The 19,659-nt window shown below is 37.0% G+C and overlaps 1 protein-coding gene across 1 annotated transcript; it reads right to left on the reverse strand.

The window, feature by feature from the left end:
* Nucleotides 1-1,801: 1,801 nt before the first annotated feature.
* rel (v-rel avian reticuloendotheliosis viral oncogene homolog) lies at nucleotides 1,802-19,569 on the reverse strand. The gene is made up of 10 exons (XM_015369950.1): nucleotides 19,460-19,569; nucleotides 17,523-17,662; nucleotides 17,281-17,429; nucleotides 16,491-16,582; nucleotides 6,444-6,584; nucleotides 5,725-5,829; nucleotides 4,333-4,551; nucleotides 4,163-4,228; nucleotides 3,982-4,056; nucleotides 1,802-3,861 (listed from the first exon to the last, which is right to left on the reverse strand). The coding sequence occupies exons 1-10, from the start codon at nucleotides 19,464-19,466 to the stop codon at nucleotides 2,963-2,965; spliced, it is 1,893 nt and encodes a 630-aa protein (XP_015225436.1). The 5' UTR covers nucleotides 19,467-19,569; the 3' UTR covers nucleotides 1,802-2,962.
* Nucleotides 19,570-19,659: the final 90 nt, after the last annotated feature.

Consider the following 19,659-nt stretch of genomic DNA (forward strand, 5'->3'; position numbering starts at 1 on the left):
TTTAGTCTTTCTATATGATCCTGCTGCTTAAAAGAGAGAAGTGAATGTCCAGCTTACGACCAAAACTATGATGAAAGTTTACATTTAGAGTTGAGCATAACCTAAACTGAAAGTACAGTTATGAGGCTTCATATGTTCATTTATACACAACTATTTAACTGACATTATTACTTCAAATCGCTCTGTAAAATTGAAGTTTTGTGATATCAGTAGAAGTAAGGTTTAAAGATAAGACTACTGTAGAGATGAAAAATTAATAACTAGAGTAGTGGTGGTATTGTAAGTTTTTAACGTTGGTGAGAAATATCTGAAACAAGTTAGAATATAAATAATAGGCAAAGCCTTCATGAAAATAAGAAATCTGCAAACTCTTTAATTTCCTTTATGTTAAAGTTGATTAGCAGATACAGAGAAAAAATAATTTTAGAAAAGAATCCCAAAGATATTTGCCATGGACATCTACTTACATTGTGCACCTGGTGTCTCTACTGTTTAAACTAATTGCAAGTTTAAGGCAGCAGATTTCAGCTATCTCCAAAGCTTCATTATAATACCATGACAATAATTAGTATGCTGGAAGCTCTAAGTTGAATTAGTTACTCATTATTGTGTGCTAATTTTATCGCCTCTTTTGGTTGCCGTTTGCTGACGAATCTGAGGAATTTCTTTTCTGACAGTTTTAGAGATCTCTTTCCATTTAACAGAACTCACATTCTGCCCTTGTAAGCCCTATGGTAGAGCTCCGGACTTGGCAACATCCCCAAAGGTAAGGAGCCACATACAATCAAAGTAAACTTTATAGTCTGTATAATTGTTTAAATCAAATAATTAAAACCTGTGCTGCTCCTATTTGGATTTAGCAGAAAATTGTACTGCTCAAATACTTTGTTTATTGTCATCACTGTACAGGTCCGTAAGCACAACAGCAAACAGGGCAGATTTCAATGACCCAATATATATATATATATATATATATAAAGAATGATCCTGCATTATTTTTCATATTACTTATTAGAAATACAAATTTAGTCAACAGCTGAAATGCGTTCAGTTCCTGTTGTTGCAAGACAGCCCATTTCACCACCCTTCCACTATCGTGCTCGACAGTCAGCATGAGTCGCTTGAGAGGATATGCTATATTATATTTACTGCAAACTGTTGCCACACATTTGTAATTTGATCTCATTGGTCCAAAGGATTACTGGTTATCCTTTAACAGTCTGGTCAACCAAATAATTGATCATTTTAATAGGAAAATGCAGGCTGGAGTTGGACAAGGCTGTTAAAGGCTTAATTCTGTATAGAGTTAAAATGCAAACTTTTGGGTGGTTTGTTTTTGTATTTCTCTGACCTATGGATAGCTTGATATTGAGATCAATTTAATGGGGCATCCATTAAATGGAAGTTTGATTATCTAAGTTACAGTATGTCTAAATGTTTTTCAGTGTAAATGACCATAAAAACAAGAATCTAAAAAAATCTGACAGTGAACAACACTTGGCTAAGATCATTGCTGATCTCTCTCTTGGCTCCCTAACTGACTAAACATGTATTATTTCCTACAGGTAATCCAGTTGAGATTAAACTAAAATATATAACTGCTACTTTTTCCCATATGGTTAAAAAGACCATCTGTACTTATTTTCTAGTTTTTTTTTTTGGCTTCCTCTTTGCTTAATAAATGATGGCTGCATGAAAGCCGTATTAAGGGTAGATTTAACCTAGTAAGGTTTTGAAAAATGACTGGGTACATGTAAAAATAACAAAAGATGTAAAAATACAAATTTATCATTTATTAAGAAATTAAAGTTTACAAAACCACAAATCAGTTAATGATCAAATCTTTGACAGTGTTCATCAAAATAGATGCTTCCAATTAAGCCCCCAAAACCCACTGTAAGGCAGCAAGAAAGAAAGCAACATCCCATTGGTCACAATTATCATAAACAGGATGCCTTCAGGAAACATCACTAAAACATTCAACCGAATAAACCAAAACAATGAAACATACAAGTGGCATTTGAAAGTAGAAAAACACATGTTAGAAATGCTCTGAGAACTCTGAATAACACATGCAATCACTGATATGACATAGTCATTACAAAGAAGAGACACCACTGACTGTGCCTTCCTCCATTTCCTCAATGGAAATTTCAGTACCTTGCCAGTTCTTGAGTGTTTCAGTACAATTACTGCTTTTACTCTCAAATGTGGCTAACCTGTATGGACAGAGTGCACCTAACAGCAATGCTCTGCAATAAAAAATATATAAACCAGCATCAATGTACTTTCAGTAACATCCAAAGAAATTAAGAGATATTATTTATATTTACATATATATATAATATAAACTTAAAAAAATTCCACATATCATTTAGCACTTGATATGCTTACAAAAGTTCAACTTCGCTTAAGACAGGAAAAAAAAGAAAGAAAGTACATTCACTTCTTCAAACATTTGACTTTGGCTTGAAGGCTGTTAGACCAGCTCACCAATACAGTGTAAAGAACGGTTAGTCCGTTTATATTTTCGTATCTTACAAAAACCATCTTAAGTCATGCTAGCCCGCCTATGCTAACACGTTCCCAAAACACCAGCAGCTGGAAGCAAGAGCCGATGACAAACTGCAGAGACCCAGTTCTGCATCCTCTCCAGCATTGCTAATCATCTAAATTTGAAAATTCCGCTTGCTGTAAGCTAGATCAGTTCAAAGGAAAATATCTAAAATTGAAGTCGACCTAATATCTAGCATGATTTGCTGAAAAGCTCTTCCATAACGATAAACTGTGTAATTTTAAAGTAATGTCTGGCTCTATGCCAAACTGGCTGCGAAGGCTGGTCATCTAACAGCTTCTGTAACAACCCAAGCTGATGCCAGACGAGCCTCACGGGCTTCGCAAAAAATGCTTTGCAAAAAAACTCTGGCTTTGGAAAATCTCTTGATACCAAATTATTTCAATCTTATTTACTCGTCGAAGATTTAAACCAGTCAGCCAGATTTGCATAGTGGCCCTCTTGGGTGACGCTGTTGCTCCCAAAGGGCATCTGGAGATTTGTAAGAGGCTGTGTGATGCCACTGACATCTTGCCGTCTGTGATCCATATTGGCACCGTTGCTCATGGGACGAGGGAGCAGGTTGGTGTAAGTATTTCCATGGCTCTCTCTCTGGGACTGCATTAGAGTGCTGCTTCCATCTTGTCCAACAGAGACCTGGGGCTCCTGCTTACACTGGAAACTAGTCCCTCCAACAATGTTCTTGATGAAATCATCCCCTGACGACGTGTCCAGGAAGGAGAGGGAGCCAAAGCCCTGGGGCCCACCTCCAGGTCCTGATCCACTGAAGTTGTTGCCGTTATTGTGGACTGTATGGATGGTACTAAAGCCTTGCCACATATTCTGAATACCTTGGTTCTGGTTGGCCATTTGGTTCTGGGTGTCAGAGTTAAGATCCTCTCTTTGATGCTGTTGCTGGAACATTGGCTGAGACTCTTGCGGGTTCATCACATTTGCCTGAGTACCTGTATCCAGACACTGCAAATCCCCGATGGAGAGCTGCGGGAGGGCGTTGTTTTCACAGCTTGTGTGATCCAGTTTCTGGGTGTATCCAGATCCATGGTTCGACTGGTGCTGCCTGCTGCTGTTCGGGTAGTTGCTCATTGATCCTGATGGGTTTATGGTGACCGTGTCCATTGAGATGGTGGGGTTGTGGTTAGCCCATGAACTCCCAAGTGGTAAATTATGAGCCTGGGATGTCATCATGGCACTGGTGGACTGATCTGCCCGTTGGAAGGATGGGTTGAATAATGCGGTCTGTTGTTGCATCGTATGGGGCTGTTGCCTCATGTACATGCTGTTATGGTCTGATTAAAAGGAAAGATAGATTTTAGTACAGAAGCAGTGCAGCATCACACAGAACTCTGATTTTGCTGATTTTATATTTCCATTAACAAGATATGGAGTTTAAGATAAAACTTTTTTACCTTTTCTCATGTGAGGCATTCCACTAACTGGCACGGCCTTTGGCCTGCCCATTGCAAGACCAGTTATAGAACCACCTAAAGATTACAGAGAAACTGTGAGTGAACAATTAAAAATGCATACAGTCTGTAGTGTACTTTTTCCAGATGGGTTGCACTTGATGTACAGAATTAGTTTTTATACCTGTAAATCCAGATCTCCTAAACAAGTCCTCAATTTTGCGTTTTTTCTCATTGTAGCCGTAAGGATCTATCAAGAAGACAGAATGCTTTATTAAACAAAGGGCCCTAGTTTAACAGGCGCCTTCATATGGCAAAATAACTGTGGGTTTCTTTTCAGGGATTGGTGCTTACCTTTGTTTTCAGGGAGATATCTGAAATCCATCGGTTCACTCACTTCCTGATCCGAGGGTCGGCGCAACTGCATCTGCACAGTCACCGACTCGGTTATGTTGGTGTTAAAGTACTGCGGAGTCTTGAACACAATCGCCACTTGACGATGAACGTCAGCCTGGGAAAAAGAACCTCTGGCCTCCCATCCATTAGATGAGAAGAATCTCACCTCAATGTCATCTGTCGGGAGGGAAGACGATGGGTTGATGAGATAATGAGATGATAGTAGCAATACATAATAGATTAGTTCCTTTTACAACATGTAAAGCTAAATTTCTGGAACTTTCCTAAAAGCAATCTGTAGTTCTATCAGGGTAACCTGTAAATTCTTTCTAAGTTCTTGCATCCAGGTGGTTGGTTCTCTAAAGCTAACCAGCAGGTTCTAGGAAAGTCAGAAAATAAGCTATTCTGACAACTTCTGTCAAAATTATCTAAGCTCCAGATACATTCAGAAAATAGCCAATAAATTCATGAATATATATTTAAAAAGTAAAATTTAATTCTCAGAAATTAACCAGAGTTTTCGAGTTTTAATCTTAACGCAATATCAGTGATAGAAATTTGGGTTAAGCTCAGGAAAGTAGCTATTAAGTTTCTAGAAAGTAACCTGCAAGTTCCTGGAAAGCAACCCTCAAGTTGCTTCTTTTTTTAATGTAGGTTTTCATTTTGGGATATCTTTTAGAACTAACCCTTAGGTTAGCAAAAAGTGTGTTCTTTTAAACTAACTTGTACATTTCAGTTAAGTTTTGGAAGGCAAAATACAGACTTTGTGATTGTAATCTTTACTTTCATACTATGTTCTACAAAAGTAATTACGGTGCTTCTAGAAAGTTAGAGGGAATGTGCTGGAAGGTTCAAGGCAACTTGCAACTTACAACTAGGTGATAGTTCAGTTTTAGTAAATATCCCATTATCACAAAAACTAGTAATCTGCTTTTCCATGAGGTAACCTGCAAGTTCATGGTTAAAAAAAACTAGATTCCCAGAAAGTAACTGATAATAAACAACCAGTAAAGAAAACTGCAAGTTTCTGAAAACAACTAGTAAGTTAATCTAAAGTAACTTGTACATTTATGGAATATAACTCTATAGTTGCTTAAAACAAAAATCTATGAAACTAACTTTTTAGTTCAGAAGAGCAACTGGTAAGTTCAGACTGTTATGTATTGCTACTGAAAACTAGTGCCAAATGCAAAGAGATGGGCACAAATAGGAATGAAAAGCGAGATGAATGATTAGATTTGAGAGATGCATGTAGAGAAAAATATGCAAATTAGAAGAGAAACAATAAAAACACATACAAACGGATTTGATAAATAAAAAGCGGATATTCAGACCAGTGAATGTTTGTACCTTTTTGTACTTTGTCACACAGCAGGAAGATCTCATCACCTCCTTTAACACTTCCACTGTTCCTGTTGACCCGACAAATCCTCAGCTCAGCTGTGTTCGGGGCTCCTGATTTCATAAAATAAATATTAACATGCAAGAAAATGTATCATGGACAGAAGGGTTATTTGTGGACCTATTTATTAGTTAATATTTCTACTTGACTTCGCAGTAGCCAATATAACTGCTTAAATAGGTGCCTCTACTTTGAGGTAAAAACAGAACGTTTACAGCTGAGGTACAAGCGAGTTAGGTCACATGTCTGATGTCTGCTTTCAGAAGAGGAAGTGCTCTATGGTAACTGTGTTGTTTGAGGGTTGGTGTGCATGAAGAACTTCCTCTTTCTGTATGTGAAACCGTGTTGGTAAAAAAATAGACTGGACAGAAGCACACAGGTTTTAAGACAAACACTTGAGGTGCCGTTTCTAGCAAGTCTCAGTGTTTTCACCTTTCTATAACCAAATCGTAAATTTAGAGGGCAACAGCATATGAACAACAGTGTTAGACATAAATATATATGGCCTTAAAGTTACATCAGTCTCACCTATTAATTTAAACCCTCAGTGTAAAAAGGTTCAGACTTAGCTTAAAGTAAATACATGATTCTTTTTGACCTATTGTTAATACCTTCTAACCATCTAGTGTGATGCGATTATGGTATGTTTGATGAAGTCCAAACTTACTGTTGTCATAGATGGGGTTTGTGACGATCGGGTTGAGTGCTCTGGTGTAGTGGCCATGCTCATCTTGCAGGAAAACCTGGATGCACAGGCGAACCACGTTCAGGTCATACTCCTCCGTCTGCATCAGCTGCTCCCTTGGCACTGAGGGCACATGGACAGGCAGAAGTGGTGTAAGCCCAAAAATATACGCGCATAGTAAATAATAATATGCATGAAAACCAAGGAACCGAACTGTTTGTGCCTCTCTAAAAGTAAAGCACTCAAACATTTAGTCTCTATAAAGGTAAACGGTCCTTTCTTGGTACCAGTCAGGAAAACAAATGGTTTCCTGAAAATTAATCTATAGGTTTAAATAGTCATCTTAAGTCTACAGTAAAGTAAGCTGTAACTATTTTTATTAAAAAAAATGTGTATGCTCTTGAAAAGTTATAGAAAATGTAAGAATTTTATGCATGGAACTACTCTGTAAATTCAGTAAATTTCAAAAAGATCTGTAAAAATAACCCTCAAGTTACTACCTTGAATTTCATACCAATTGAGTTGAATAAACTTACAAGTTATGGATAAGCTCTTTGAAGGAAATAGTTTGTAAATTAAAGCTTTTTTAAAGTAATCTAAAAGTTATGATTTACATCAATGAAAAACCGCCGGTTATCGGAAAATGAAACGCATGTTTAGTAAAAGTTACATTGAGGAAGGAGCTGGTAAGTTACCAGAAAGCAGCTTTTTTTTTTTCTGTGAAAGTCTCCTTTAGGTTTAAGTGAATTTAAAAAGTAGCCTATAATTTCACAAAAAGGAAAATATTATTTTTTAGGAAAGAAATAGACATTTTGGACAATTTTTTAATTTACAAAATACTACAAAATAAGAGTTTCATTAAAACAATTAGCTAGTTGCTAGAAAGTAGCATGTATGTTTTCTAAAGATAATTTGAAGGTTGAGCAAGTTCATTTTAAATTAAGACAAGTTCAAGTTTGGACAGTTTCTCAATATTAAGAGAAAATACACATTTAAAAATACACATTTTTAAATGTGTATTTTCTCTTAATATTGAGATGTTCCAACAGTAAGTTGTGGCTATTAAAAAAAAATCCCAAAAGAAAATTGCAAATTTCTAGTATAACCAACAACTGTCTAGAAAACAACAGTGTAAATTCTGTGAAAGTAATCGGTATGTTGTTACATCAAACACAGCTAAAACAGCCAAAGTAACCTGTGAGATTTGGGTAAGTTCTAGAGAGTAACCAGTATATGTATAGTGTTTCTTTAGTGAAAAAATTTAATAATTTTTGGGCAAAAAATACTGAAAAAAATAACCTGCATATTCCAATAAAGCAACTAGCAAGTAATCTGAAGCCTCTGCGGAAGTAAGCTGCAGGTTTTGGGGAGAGCAAGCCACAAGCTCTGGTCTTGTTTAGGAAAAAAAAAAAAAAAAAATCGCAAAAGGCCACAAAGAGTAGGCAGTAACTAACCTCTCTAATCTTCCTTGCACTAATAATTTATTGTTTGTGTTTCTTCAGCTGCAACTTAAAACTGGAAGCTGACAAACCTTTACTTGGGGGGCTTGCATATATATGTTGAAAAACAAGACTCTACAATTTTTGTTCATTAACTCAAACATATTATTTGCTGGTTATTTTAAGTAAAAAAATAAATAAAATAAATGTAAAGTGTTGGTATTATTTTTTTAAACCAAGACCTCCTATGGAAGTTTTTTTTTGTTAGATATTGAATTTCAAAGTTTTGTTGTTTTAGGTTGTAAGAATATATTTATCCTTCTTGTACCTTGTAAAATATTAGCATATTAGAATATTGGAACAGGGAAATATTGCAAAGGCATCACTCAGCAAATAAACTGTATGCTGTAAAAAAAAAAAAAAAAAAAAAAACCCTCAGGTTTGTCATCCAAATTTCAAATGTGCGTCTTTTTTCTCCCTGCTCTGCCTGTACAGTCTTCTTCAAACAGACACGCATATCAACATGCGAGCGTCACACATACCGCCCTCACATTCGACAAACACACACACACACACCTTGAAGGGAGAGCAGTCACTGAGAGACGCCCACGCGTCCACATCAGGCTTTCACATTTGCCTACTCTATCTTCCTCCACCTCTCAATTTCTATCTGCTGCGCTCACGACAAGGCCATCCCCGCCTACAACCTGTCACCACGGTGACGCCGTGTAACGTCACCTCAGAGTGGAAAAGAAGTGTCTGTGTGACACAGAAAGCAAAAGATGAGGCTCCCTGCACGAGTGACCACGGTGGCTGTTGACGTGTGTGAAAGTGGTGGGACAAGTCTTTTTTTTTTCTTTAAAGTCTTTTATGGCGCCTTTTTAAGTTGCAGCGTTGAGATGTTTTAAAGATTCCTGCAGCTATCCGACATTAATAGAGTTACCAATTAGCAGAGTGAATACTGTGGACCTTTTTTAGTGCAAAGCTGACCTCCATCTTTCTCAGTACCTCAGTACCAGAAAAAAGAGGAACTGCTAAAATGTATTCTTGCAGTCAAGCCTCCCTGCTCACAGTCACACATGAATATTTTCTAAGGTCGCTGTTAAGATTCAACCTTTGATCAAAAGTTCATGAGGATAACGGACTCAATACCTCTCAGTCTATCCCCAACTTTCAATTCCGACCATGATCCAACAGCGAGTTCAACTAAGTTTTGCAGCAATTAAAGTAGTTGGATTACTTTTATTTGAATGGTTTAAATCATATTTAGAAAAGAGAACTTTTTCAGGTAATCTTGACCAATGCTGTTCTGAGGCCAAACCTTTAAAGTAAGGTGTTCCCCAAGGCTCAATTCTAGGTCCTATTATGTTTATTTTGTATTTAATGCCTCTTGGTCAGATTTTCCATAAGTTTGGTGTTTCTTTTCATTTTTTTGCATATGATGTTCAGATTTATATGCCCCTTAAACTACAAAATGGGAAAAATGAATCTCTTCTGCTATTGATAGATTGTCTAGCTGAAGTCAAATCTTGGATGGAACAAAGCTTTCTTCACCTTAATCAAAGTAAAACTCTAGTTATATTATTTGGTCAGAATCTTCATGCTACAAATCCAGATCTGATTCTTGGTTCTTTAGCTCGGTTTTGTCAGACCTCTGTTAGAAATCTTGGTTTTACTTTCGACAGCTGTTTAAAGCTAGATAAACAAGTTAGCTCTGTTGTTAGATCAAGTTTTTATCACCTGCGGATTTTAGCGAAAATTAAATCCTATTTTGTTTTACTTTGAAGGACTTATCCATGCTTTCATTACATCCCAGTTGGATAACTGCAATTCATTATATAGAGGCATGGATAAATCACAGATGCAGCGACTTCAATCAATCCAGAACACAGCGGCTCGACTTCTTACTGGAACCAGGAAGCGTGACCATAAAAGGCATATACTGGTCTCTTTACATTGGCTGCCTGTCTTTTACCGAATAGATTTTAAGATTCTCTTATTAACTTATAAAGTCTTAAATGGTTTAGCTCCTTCTTATCTTAGAGACCTTTTTAAATTCCAGTCTGTGTCAAGAAGTCTACGCTCCAATAATCAACTATTACTGACAGTTCCTCGGACTCGACTCAAGAGGAAAGGAGATTGGGCCTTCTCTGTTGTTGCTCCAATTTTGTGGAACTAATTACCTCTTCAAATTAAATCCGCCCACAGCCTGGATCATTTTTAATCGCTTCTTAAAACTTATTTTTATTCCTCGGCTTTTAATTGAAGCAGTGTTTCACATTCTGTTTTTGTTAATTTGATGTTGTTATCTTTCCTGTAAAGCACTTTGGTGCCGTTTTATACCTGTTTTTAAAGTGCTATATAAATAAATTTGATATTGACATTGACTTTATTGGTATTTGGTTTTGCTTCAGTTTATTAAGGTTTGCAGATGTTTCTTTCTGCACAGCACTATTAGGGTCATCACCACAGGTTTAGATGCTGACTGGTCCGCTGTAACATAATGGTTCCTTTATCTTTCAGGGATGTGGTTGTAGATTTGCTGCCATTATGGGGAATATCTGCTTAATGTTTTGTTTAAGCTCAGCTGTGGAATGGATGACTTTGAGATAAGGTGGCCTGCTGCCATTTCTGGTTTAGACAGAAGCCATTTCTACTTTAACCCATCCAAAGGAGCCATATCTCTTCCATCTTTCTCCAATTGCAGTTCAAGTTCAAAGTGTCTGAAATGTTTTCCATCTGAGACTAATATATCTCACTGAAGAATTACTTTAAAAAAAATTGAAATGACCTACTGTACAAACCCTTCCCAGACTCATTAGGATTACGAATTGCCTTTCAATTCACATCGGTGTAGGATGTCCTTCTTGACATTGTGCTGACACACACCGATATGCACTAGACTAGCAATCTACTATGAAGTAGAAGAGCAGGCAATCTGTAAAGTATTTTCTGCAAAAATGTTCCAAAAAATGTTCCATAAAACTGTCTTAAAATAAGATTATTAGATGTTATGCGCTTGGAATAAGAGACTAATGTTGTTTTTTCTTATTTTAAATGTTAATTGTTTTGTTCCATTGGCAAAGTGTCTCAATTAGCTGCTTAATTCAAGGCAAAAATGCACTTATTGTAGGAAAAAATTACTTACTGTTTTCCTTGTTCTTCGATACTTCAAAATAAAAAAGGTGCCATGTGCATTAGAAGTTTTATTTTGAAAGATGTTATTTTAAAGCATTTGTGTTTTAGCACAAGTTAAAAGGATTTTCCTCTTCAGATAACTGAGCTAAAACTTACTAAAAGTCAACAGAACCAACAGTTTTGTTTACTTCTAGCTCTAAAAGGAAGGGATGAATGTACTAAAGACGTAAAAGAAGCGGTGATCAGCTGTGCTCAGAAAAATTGAAGATTTTTCAAATGCAAAGATGCACATGTGCATCTTTATTTGCTGACTTTATTTCCTGGACAAGCCCTTTCAATTGCTCAGCTCCTATTCAGATTTATGTCAGGTCACTAGGTTTGTGTGTTTGTAGGTGGCAGATACACACAGTGGAGAAACCGAAGGAGGGAGAAATTAAATGGAGACGGAACAAGCTGGGCTGATATAAACATTTGCACCACTGTTGGTGGAGTGCGCCGCTGATCGAGGCAGCCGCCGGACGGACAGGTGCAGGAAAATGGGTCGTAGGTGGCTGCAGTGGTAAGAGTTGGTGTGTGCGTAGGGGGGAGAAGAAAGTAGGGCCACGGTTACCCGACCTCCTGGGTTGCTTGAAAGCTTGCAGAAAAGTTGTACGGAGATTGTGTTGTTTTGGGGGGGTTGCTGGATAGGGAGGGCGTTAATTTGCTTTGGGGCAAAAGTGTTTAGCGTGACAGTGGGAGCAGAGTGTGAGAACGAAAAAGAAGAGTAGGTAGGTGCCAAGTCCAACCACAAAAAGCGTCTCCACTGCATGACTCACAATTTCTCCACCTTTTAGGATATGCAACTTTATGTTTCTGTGTCTGAGGCTAAAGCAACCATTACAAAGATAAATGCCATAGCTGCATCTCTCACTGTTTAACAACAAGGTCCTAAGGAAAGTATTTCTGACTGAATACGATCAAATAGGTATGCATTCTGGGAGTGATAAATCATTAGGAGGAACAAAACGGAAAAATATGATGAAACAGCATCATGCCTGTTTTAAGCGTTAACCTACTGTAGTAATATTGCATCATCCTCCTGATTTACATCCAACATTAGCAAACACAAAAAAAAAATACCTGAATGAATTAACACCTTTTGGGAAGGACAGATGCATTTGAAAAGTCTGAGACAAAAAAGCAGTCTTTAAGTAAAAGTGGGGTTCCTTCGTCTACCATATTAACAGCAGAACAGATTCCCTCAGCGTGGTTTCTCTGTCAGATCAAGCCTAATCTTTGTTACCCAAATGCCACAGTGGAACATTTTTGAGCAGAGATAATACACCTCATACAAAGCGCTTTTTGTTGATCAGAAAAGAAATCAGTCCTCCTCTCTAATTCTATTCACTTTGCCTCAGCATGATTAGCACCAAAATAGGCCCACAGCATAATGCTGCCTTCACCATGCTTTATAATGGATAGAGCATTCTTAAGGTCATTTTTTACTTAGTGAAGAACAACATGCCAAAAAAATAAAACTTTATACAGCACAGCATTTGTGTTATGTAAACACAAATTTATATTATTGTGTTTATATTATTGTTATCATCATCATTATTATTGTTATTTTAATAGCCTAAGACTAAATCAATCAGTAAAACCTAAAACTTTGTTAAAAAGGCATGCTCCTTATGGGTGTATACAGCCCTCCAGCAGTAGCTGTACACTTAAAGGTAGAACTACTTTCCACAGTGGTTATGACCACGTTTCAATAACTAAGAACTTTGCCTCAAGGCCGATTCCTGTCATGTCACAGAGGTAAACATCGGCAGGTGCACCACCACACAACCACAATGAAATGACAATGAGTTTGAAAAGCAATACAGAAACAAATTACTGCATCTTGTGAACACCAGTGTCACATGTTTTGCTTACTGAAACGGTAAGAAGCATTGATTTAAAACTAAATGCTGCTTTATGTGGCTTGGTGGGCTAATCCAGCAACGATAGACGAGTTAAAGGTAAAAACATGAGCTCAGTTGGAGTTAAATGATTATATTTTCACCATGTTAAAGCTAGGAAATTTTATATAAATTTAAGATGAAAGCAAACTAGTTCCTGTGTCATCCATTCATCACCAATCTGCAATCTGGGGCTGTGGGTCTTTCTGCTTTAATGAAGGGGTCAATAAGTCAGGAGAACACTTTTTTTTTTTTTCTAAGCAAAGATTTTAAAGCAGGCGTTTTGGACATGAGGGGAGGGGGCCGTCATATCTTTCAGCACAGGAAGCAGCCAAGTTTCAAAGCAGATCACTTCTGCTTTAGGTAGCAAGTCTTGACATACAGCTGCCTGTTAGGCTCAGCTGCTGCAAAGCATAATGCTGGATATGAGCTTCATGTTTTGCATAAGCAATTAATAGACACAATCAGTCTCTGGAGAGAGGATTTTTTGACCATTGTTATTCCACGATGAGATACTTTCGCAACATACAACTATGGATATGTTTAAAAATGAGTAATAAAAAATTTCCGTTGGATTTTCTTTTAACCGACAAAGTTTGAAACTTACAAAACTGGAAAACATGGATCATGCTTTGTGGCTGTATTGCACAGGCATATTGGTCGAATTCATGCACACAGGTTTAAAAATGTTCACCTAAATGATTTAGAAAATGGTGCCTAAGGTCCAAGAATGTATTTAAGTAATGTAATTTAGGTTTGTGCACAAACTGCAAAGCACGGTGGGCTGATTTTCAGCCGATGTTAGTGGGTCACTGTAGGAAAAGGGATTATGAAAGAAGAAAACTACAGCCATTTGGACCTGAATGAACATTTCAGATGATTAAATGATAAACAAAATTCTGTACAACCACTTCCTGTTTTAAAAATACATTGGGTCATTTATTGTATCAATTCACTCTTGTACGATAATAGTAAAGAGTTTATCACAACTGTCCAAAATTAATGATATTTAGGCAAATGATGAGATGAATACTGATACTGACCTAAACTGTAACTACAAATTGTTTATTTTACTGCTTCTCTACCCTAAAGAGATGAATAATTATGTTTGTTTACATGGATAATTGGCACTCAAACCCATCACAACCAAAAAGAGATGTCCGTATATCATAACTGCCGATATTAGTCAGGGGGGAAAGGAAAAGAGGTTGAATGTTAGCAGGAGTAGGGGTTTCATTTATATTACAGGAGAGTCATGTGTCATAGTTTCATATGTTTTAGGAGCTGTGTTTTTCAGACATCAGGTCATAGATGCAATGAATCAGAGGCAAAGAGAGCCAACCAAAGGCACAAATGTGTGCATTTCAGCAGGGTATGAAGCCGAATGTCCAACTGATTATGCATATATTTGATATTTGGGACCAGATTGACACAAAAATGTGAAGTATATGTGTCTAAACAACCCTCCCAATTGCTAATGCTGTTTTACAGACTTGTAAAGCTCCCTACCCGACATTTATCTTCATCTCTGAGAGCTGGGGAAGCCCCTCAGTTTAACCCTCCCTCTTTTAATGAATCCTGCATTCCCAGCTCTCACGTGGCCTCCTGCACTGATCTGAATTGAGCAACTGTGACCAAGAATGGGGAAGTAGCTCAACGCCTGTTTGTACACGAGAACTTCTGCGAGTCTGCATGAGAGGACCGCAGAATGAAAGCAGATAGAGGAAATGGCTACAGTGTAGATAGCGCAGCGGCGAGGTAGCGGATTCACGACTTGATGGCAGGAAAATCTCCTCAGTTGCCTGAGAACTGGGTCAACCAACATTTGAAAACATTTCTTGTGAATTGTTTTGAACCCGTTACTCAGTAGCAAAAGCAGGAAAACCAAATGCAACAACCAGAACAGCAAAAAGATTCACTTTTCATTAAACAGATTAAAGAGTTAAGATAAAGCACTAGGGAGGAAATGTTCCTTCAAACCATCTTATGAAACAGATTTTAGAAAGAGCTGTTGCAACGGCAGTTAAACTGACGTTCATATTTATAACAGCTTTGTCAAACAAATAGAGACACATTTGTGGAAGTGAGTGATTAAAAAGCTGAATAAGTTAGACAAAGCTTAATAAGTTAAATACAGGAAGTAGATATAACTCAATCCTCTATATTTATGAAGATAAAGAAAAAAAACTGAAAAGTTACATTTGAAAAATTTTGTACATCCCACCATCCTAAAGCTTGTTGAACCAAACTAAACAAAAATAAACCAAGTTTAAAGCCAATTTGGTTGTAAGCTGATCAAAGCTAACAACCAAGGATTATTTTATGACATTTCGATGCTGAAAGTTGCTCTGAGAAGATCAAAAATAGAACATTAACATCATTGCCAATCAAAGCTAAAAACAGATGTGAAACTTTAACTGATAGATCTTTCTCTTTAAGCCTGAACTATAGGCTGCTCTCATTCCTTTTACTGTTTCGGTCTGTTTTCTAAAACCAGAAGCTCTTTCCGTATCTTAAAATCGGAGGAGCTTTTGGCTCTTGTGTGAGGAGACCACCTTTTTCCAGTTATTTCCAGCAGAAAATAAGTTTTTCATTCTGTTCTGACTATAAGAAGGTGATTTTAAAGGCTATTTTGACAATAATGCATCTCTTAGCACAGCGTGAAAAAGGGTTAAAAGCTTTAGTTCAACAGCCAATGAATCTGGATAAAGGAATATATTATCTAGTATATAAATGTATTAACCCAGGGGCATTAAATAGATTTGAAACAAAACTGATGTAGTGCACATCAACATCCTTTGATCTGACCTTTAACACATTTAATTGCTTTGACTTTTTTTGCAATCTCAAACTATCTGCTACCAGACCCGTGTGAAGACTGACTGAAACAAAAAACAAAAATAACTACGAAAGAGAAAAAAAAAAACAGCTTTGCCTGACTGATCTAGATAAAGCCTTGATCTGTTCAATTTGGTTGCAGTTATTATTTTTTGGCCAATAAACTTTGAAATTCAGCTGGTTTTTTCGTAATTTCCTGCAAATATTTTTGCTGTATGTTTTGTCTAACAAAAAAAAAAAAAAAAAAAAACTGGACAAAAGTGGGTTGGTTTAACTTTGGATCTTTCCTTAAGAGTGTTTCCTCCACCTTGGTCAATGAGTCATCCACAGAATGAATCTACTAAGACAAAACAAGATCCGGACCACAGAAAGGCGTTCTGATTCTTTAAATGAGACGAGTGAGTGCAGATCAGATCTTTCCTTGTGTCTTACAAAAATTGAATTCTTTCCTGTTGATCCTAAACCCCCTGCCAAAAAACTTCTCATAAAAGACTCTACATAACCTTACTGATTTTTAATTAGTGGTAACGGTAACACATCTACTGTATGGTACAAATATGTGAATTTCTACTTCAAATAATCTTCAGTAAATATATAAGAAAATATATATTCCTGATAAATGTATATACATTTTCATTGACAATTTCTGCAAAAAACGTAGTAAGAGGACTCACCATTGAAGGGGTTAATTCCTCTAGTGATCCTCTGAAGGATGGCATCTTTCACCTCCCTTCTCCTCACGCACTGGATTCCCAGATTCTGGAAACTGTCAATAACATAATGATTAGGAAACCTGAGTGATGCAATATCTTAAAAACAAACAAACAACACAATAAAACCTTTGTGTTTAAAAGTCAAAGCGGTGACGCCGGTTGTGCCACGCGTCTGGTTGTATCACGTTCCGACAAATATTCCGCTCACATTCAAATATTTTCTTGGATTTAGACTCGTTACAACAGGATGACCAGAGGTTGCAAATTGTTTTTTTTGTGTGTATAAATTACTTTGAGAGGGATTTACAAATTTCACGCACTAAAAAGATCCTGACTCATTCATACTCTCACACACGCCACGGTACTCGCACATAAACTTTGTTTTCTCTCTCTCAAGCAATGGGAGTGATGTCACTTGGGGAATTCCCATATTGCCATCTTCATCACAGACATGGGTTTGATAAATATGCTCTGTGTGTGTGTTGAAATGTGTGTTTGGTGTGTGTGTGTGTTGAAATGTGTGTTTGGTGTGTAGGCTGCAGAACAAGTTTGTTTTGATGCAGTTTGGTGGTCACTGGTTTGACACCCTGAGCCTTTTCAAACCGATTAATGAAAAAAAATCCCGCTTTAAGAGAGAAAATACGACGGTCTGTTTACATGAAGGAGAAAGGGACTGTATCTGTGACCGTGTTCTGATGAAGAATGATAATGAATGATAAGCTCCTGCTCAGGAGTTTGGACATGAACTCACGCTATCACTCTGCGGTCGGGGCCAAACTCGGCCTCGTAGAATCCGTCTTTGCAGTCCTTCCCCACCAGGTCGTGTGGATGTGGCCGGTAGGGCTCGTTCTTTGTCACCAGGTAAACACGGACCTTCCCTTTACCGCAGTAGTTCTGGATCTATGGACAAACATGCAAAAGGTTCAAACCCGTCTATAATATAAACATAAATTTAGGGAAACTCTAAGCAGAACGGTGGATTTCCCGTCTAACCTGCAGACTGGGGTAAGTCCTGTTGTTGTCGGAGCTCTTCTCGCCAGGGATGCTGCCGGCAGAACGACCCTCACATTTGTATCTGAAGCGCATTCCCCTCTGCTTGGGCTGCTCGAAGATCTGGATTAGTGGCCCAGGCACTGAAATGCAGGAAGAGTAAAGAGTCTGATTATTTCTTTGTCCTATTTTGAGTTATTATAACTGACCTTATTTCTACTTAACCTTATTTACTCAAAAAAATACATTTTTTTCAAAACCCAAATTTCCAGATTTCTTAAGCTTTGGTTCTAACTATTGACTGGCTAGACACTTAGATGGATGGAAGCTACTTTGAGGACATGCTATGGAAACTCTAACATATTCATATTCTTTAAGACAGCATAGGAACCCTGCATTAAAACCCATCATCCCCAGTCTCATCCTTCCTTCATCATAATCTGAAAAACAACCTATGAGAGTGAATGCATGACAACTAAAACATACTAACAAACCAAATAATTCAACCATGCACATTGCACATGCAATGGTGTTGTTATAACGACACTAATTCGTTGTTTTCTGTGTTTTCTTTTTTGTTCTGAATTTTAAGATCTGAACTTAAATTTTAGACTCAAAGCTCAGTGTTTCACTTTGAAGAATTACTGTAACAGGTCACAACAGGAAACACATGGCTGCACATGATAAAATGGATTCCTTTGAGCCGCTCAGTTTTAGAGTTTGAATCACAATTCGCAGTGGATATGACAGATGCATTTTTTTTTTTGTGACAAGCCTGATAAAAGATCAGAAAGATTACTTTAAAAACTCAAACATTTGTATGTTTCTTTCTTTTTGGACCTAAATATTTACTCATTTTTACCACCATTTTGCATGATTAAACTGAACAAATGGGCTTCCTTGCAGCTGCAAATGAAGAAACCGGAGCTAACTAACGAATCAAACCTCATTCATCTTGAAAAGAAAAGCCATCTCTGACTCTTCTGCTCAAAACAAAACTGACTTCATGTGACATCTGTGTGAGAGAGGAACTAAAACTGAACTGGGAAGCATTTAGTTTTTTTTTTTTTTATCTTTAACAGTTTTCCAGTTATCATACAAAGGTACTAAAAATGCAGCTTTAAGATGACAGCTGAGCGACTCTTTCAACAAAGAGAAAATCCAGCACATACAAAAATATAAAGTAAACAAAGAGAAATACCGGGCATAACAAACAAAACGATGAATTGAGAAAAGCATCCTGTTTAGCAGGTATACACCTGATCCTGCAGCGTAAACCTATTTAATCAACTTATACATGCATTTATTGTAAATCTAAGCAATAAAAAAACTCTGTTAATTATAGTCTCTTAAAAGAAGCAAACCCTACCAGTAAAAAAAAAAAAAAAAAAAAAAAGAGGAAGTGAAATCATACTGCATATATATATATATATATATATATATATATATATATATATATATATATATATATATATATATATACACACATACATAGAGAAAGATTTTCAACTTGTAGGTTTTAGCTTTGAGAATGCAAAAAAAGGATGTAATATAAAAGAAGTAATATTGAATTTAAGGGAAACATATTTTATAAGGTTGGATCAACCCCTAGAATAAAGGGGCATAAAAACATGTATGTTTATAAGCTCTTCAAGACGGATCCTAATATAATTTGATCCAGAATAAGTGCAGCTTTTGTTAACTTAAAAAAATAAGTCAGATATTGCATCAAAGAAAAAGCTAAAATACTAAAAGATCAATTAAAATTTCTAGTTCTAACACAAGTTTAACTGTGGAGTTGATATCTATTTTATATATATATATTATGTATTTCTGTTTTCACCAAAAAGAAATCTAAAAAGGAGATTTTAACCCCTGTATATCGTCCTACAGGTGTGTATCATTGTCATATAAAGTAAATAGCGACCGGCACTACTCACTGTCCATGGTGCGCACAGTTCTCTCACTTTCAGTCGTGTCTCGGGTAGCGCGATGTCGGACAGAAGCGGACAGAGTGACTGCAGAGAGGGAGCCCAACCAGCTTTGTTTGTCATCAGGAGGTCCTATACGGGGGAATTCCCCTCCGTCACGCTTTACTTTCCAAAAAGGACCAATCAGAATCACAGGCTGAGAAGCGGGG

The sequence above is a fragment of the Cyprinodon variegatus genome, unplaced genomic scaffold, assembly GCF_000732505.1.
Source record: "Cyprinodon variegatus isolate N-32 unplaced genomic scaffold, C_variegatus-1.0 Scaffold40, whole genome shotgun sequence".
Classification (NCBI taxonomy): Eukaryota; Metazoa; Chordata; class Actinopteri; order Cyprinodontiformes; family Cyprinodontidae; genus Cyprinodon; species Cyprinodon variegatus.

Bases quoted from the DNA above. Each gene is read 5' to 3' on its own strand.
- rel (XM_015369950.1), bottom strand. The intron at 4,057-4,162 runs GTATAAAAACTA...TGTAATCTTTAG, and splicing joins TAGGAGATCTGGATTTACAG to GTGGTTCTATAACTGGTCTT. The intron at 3,862-3,981 runs GTAAAAAAGTTT...CCTTTTAATCAG, and splicing joins AATGCCTCACATGAGAAAAG to ACCATAACAGCATGTACATG.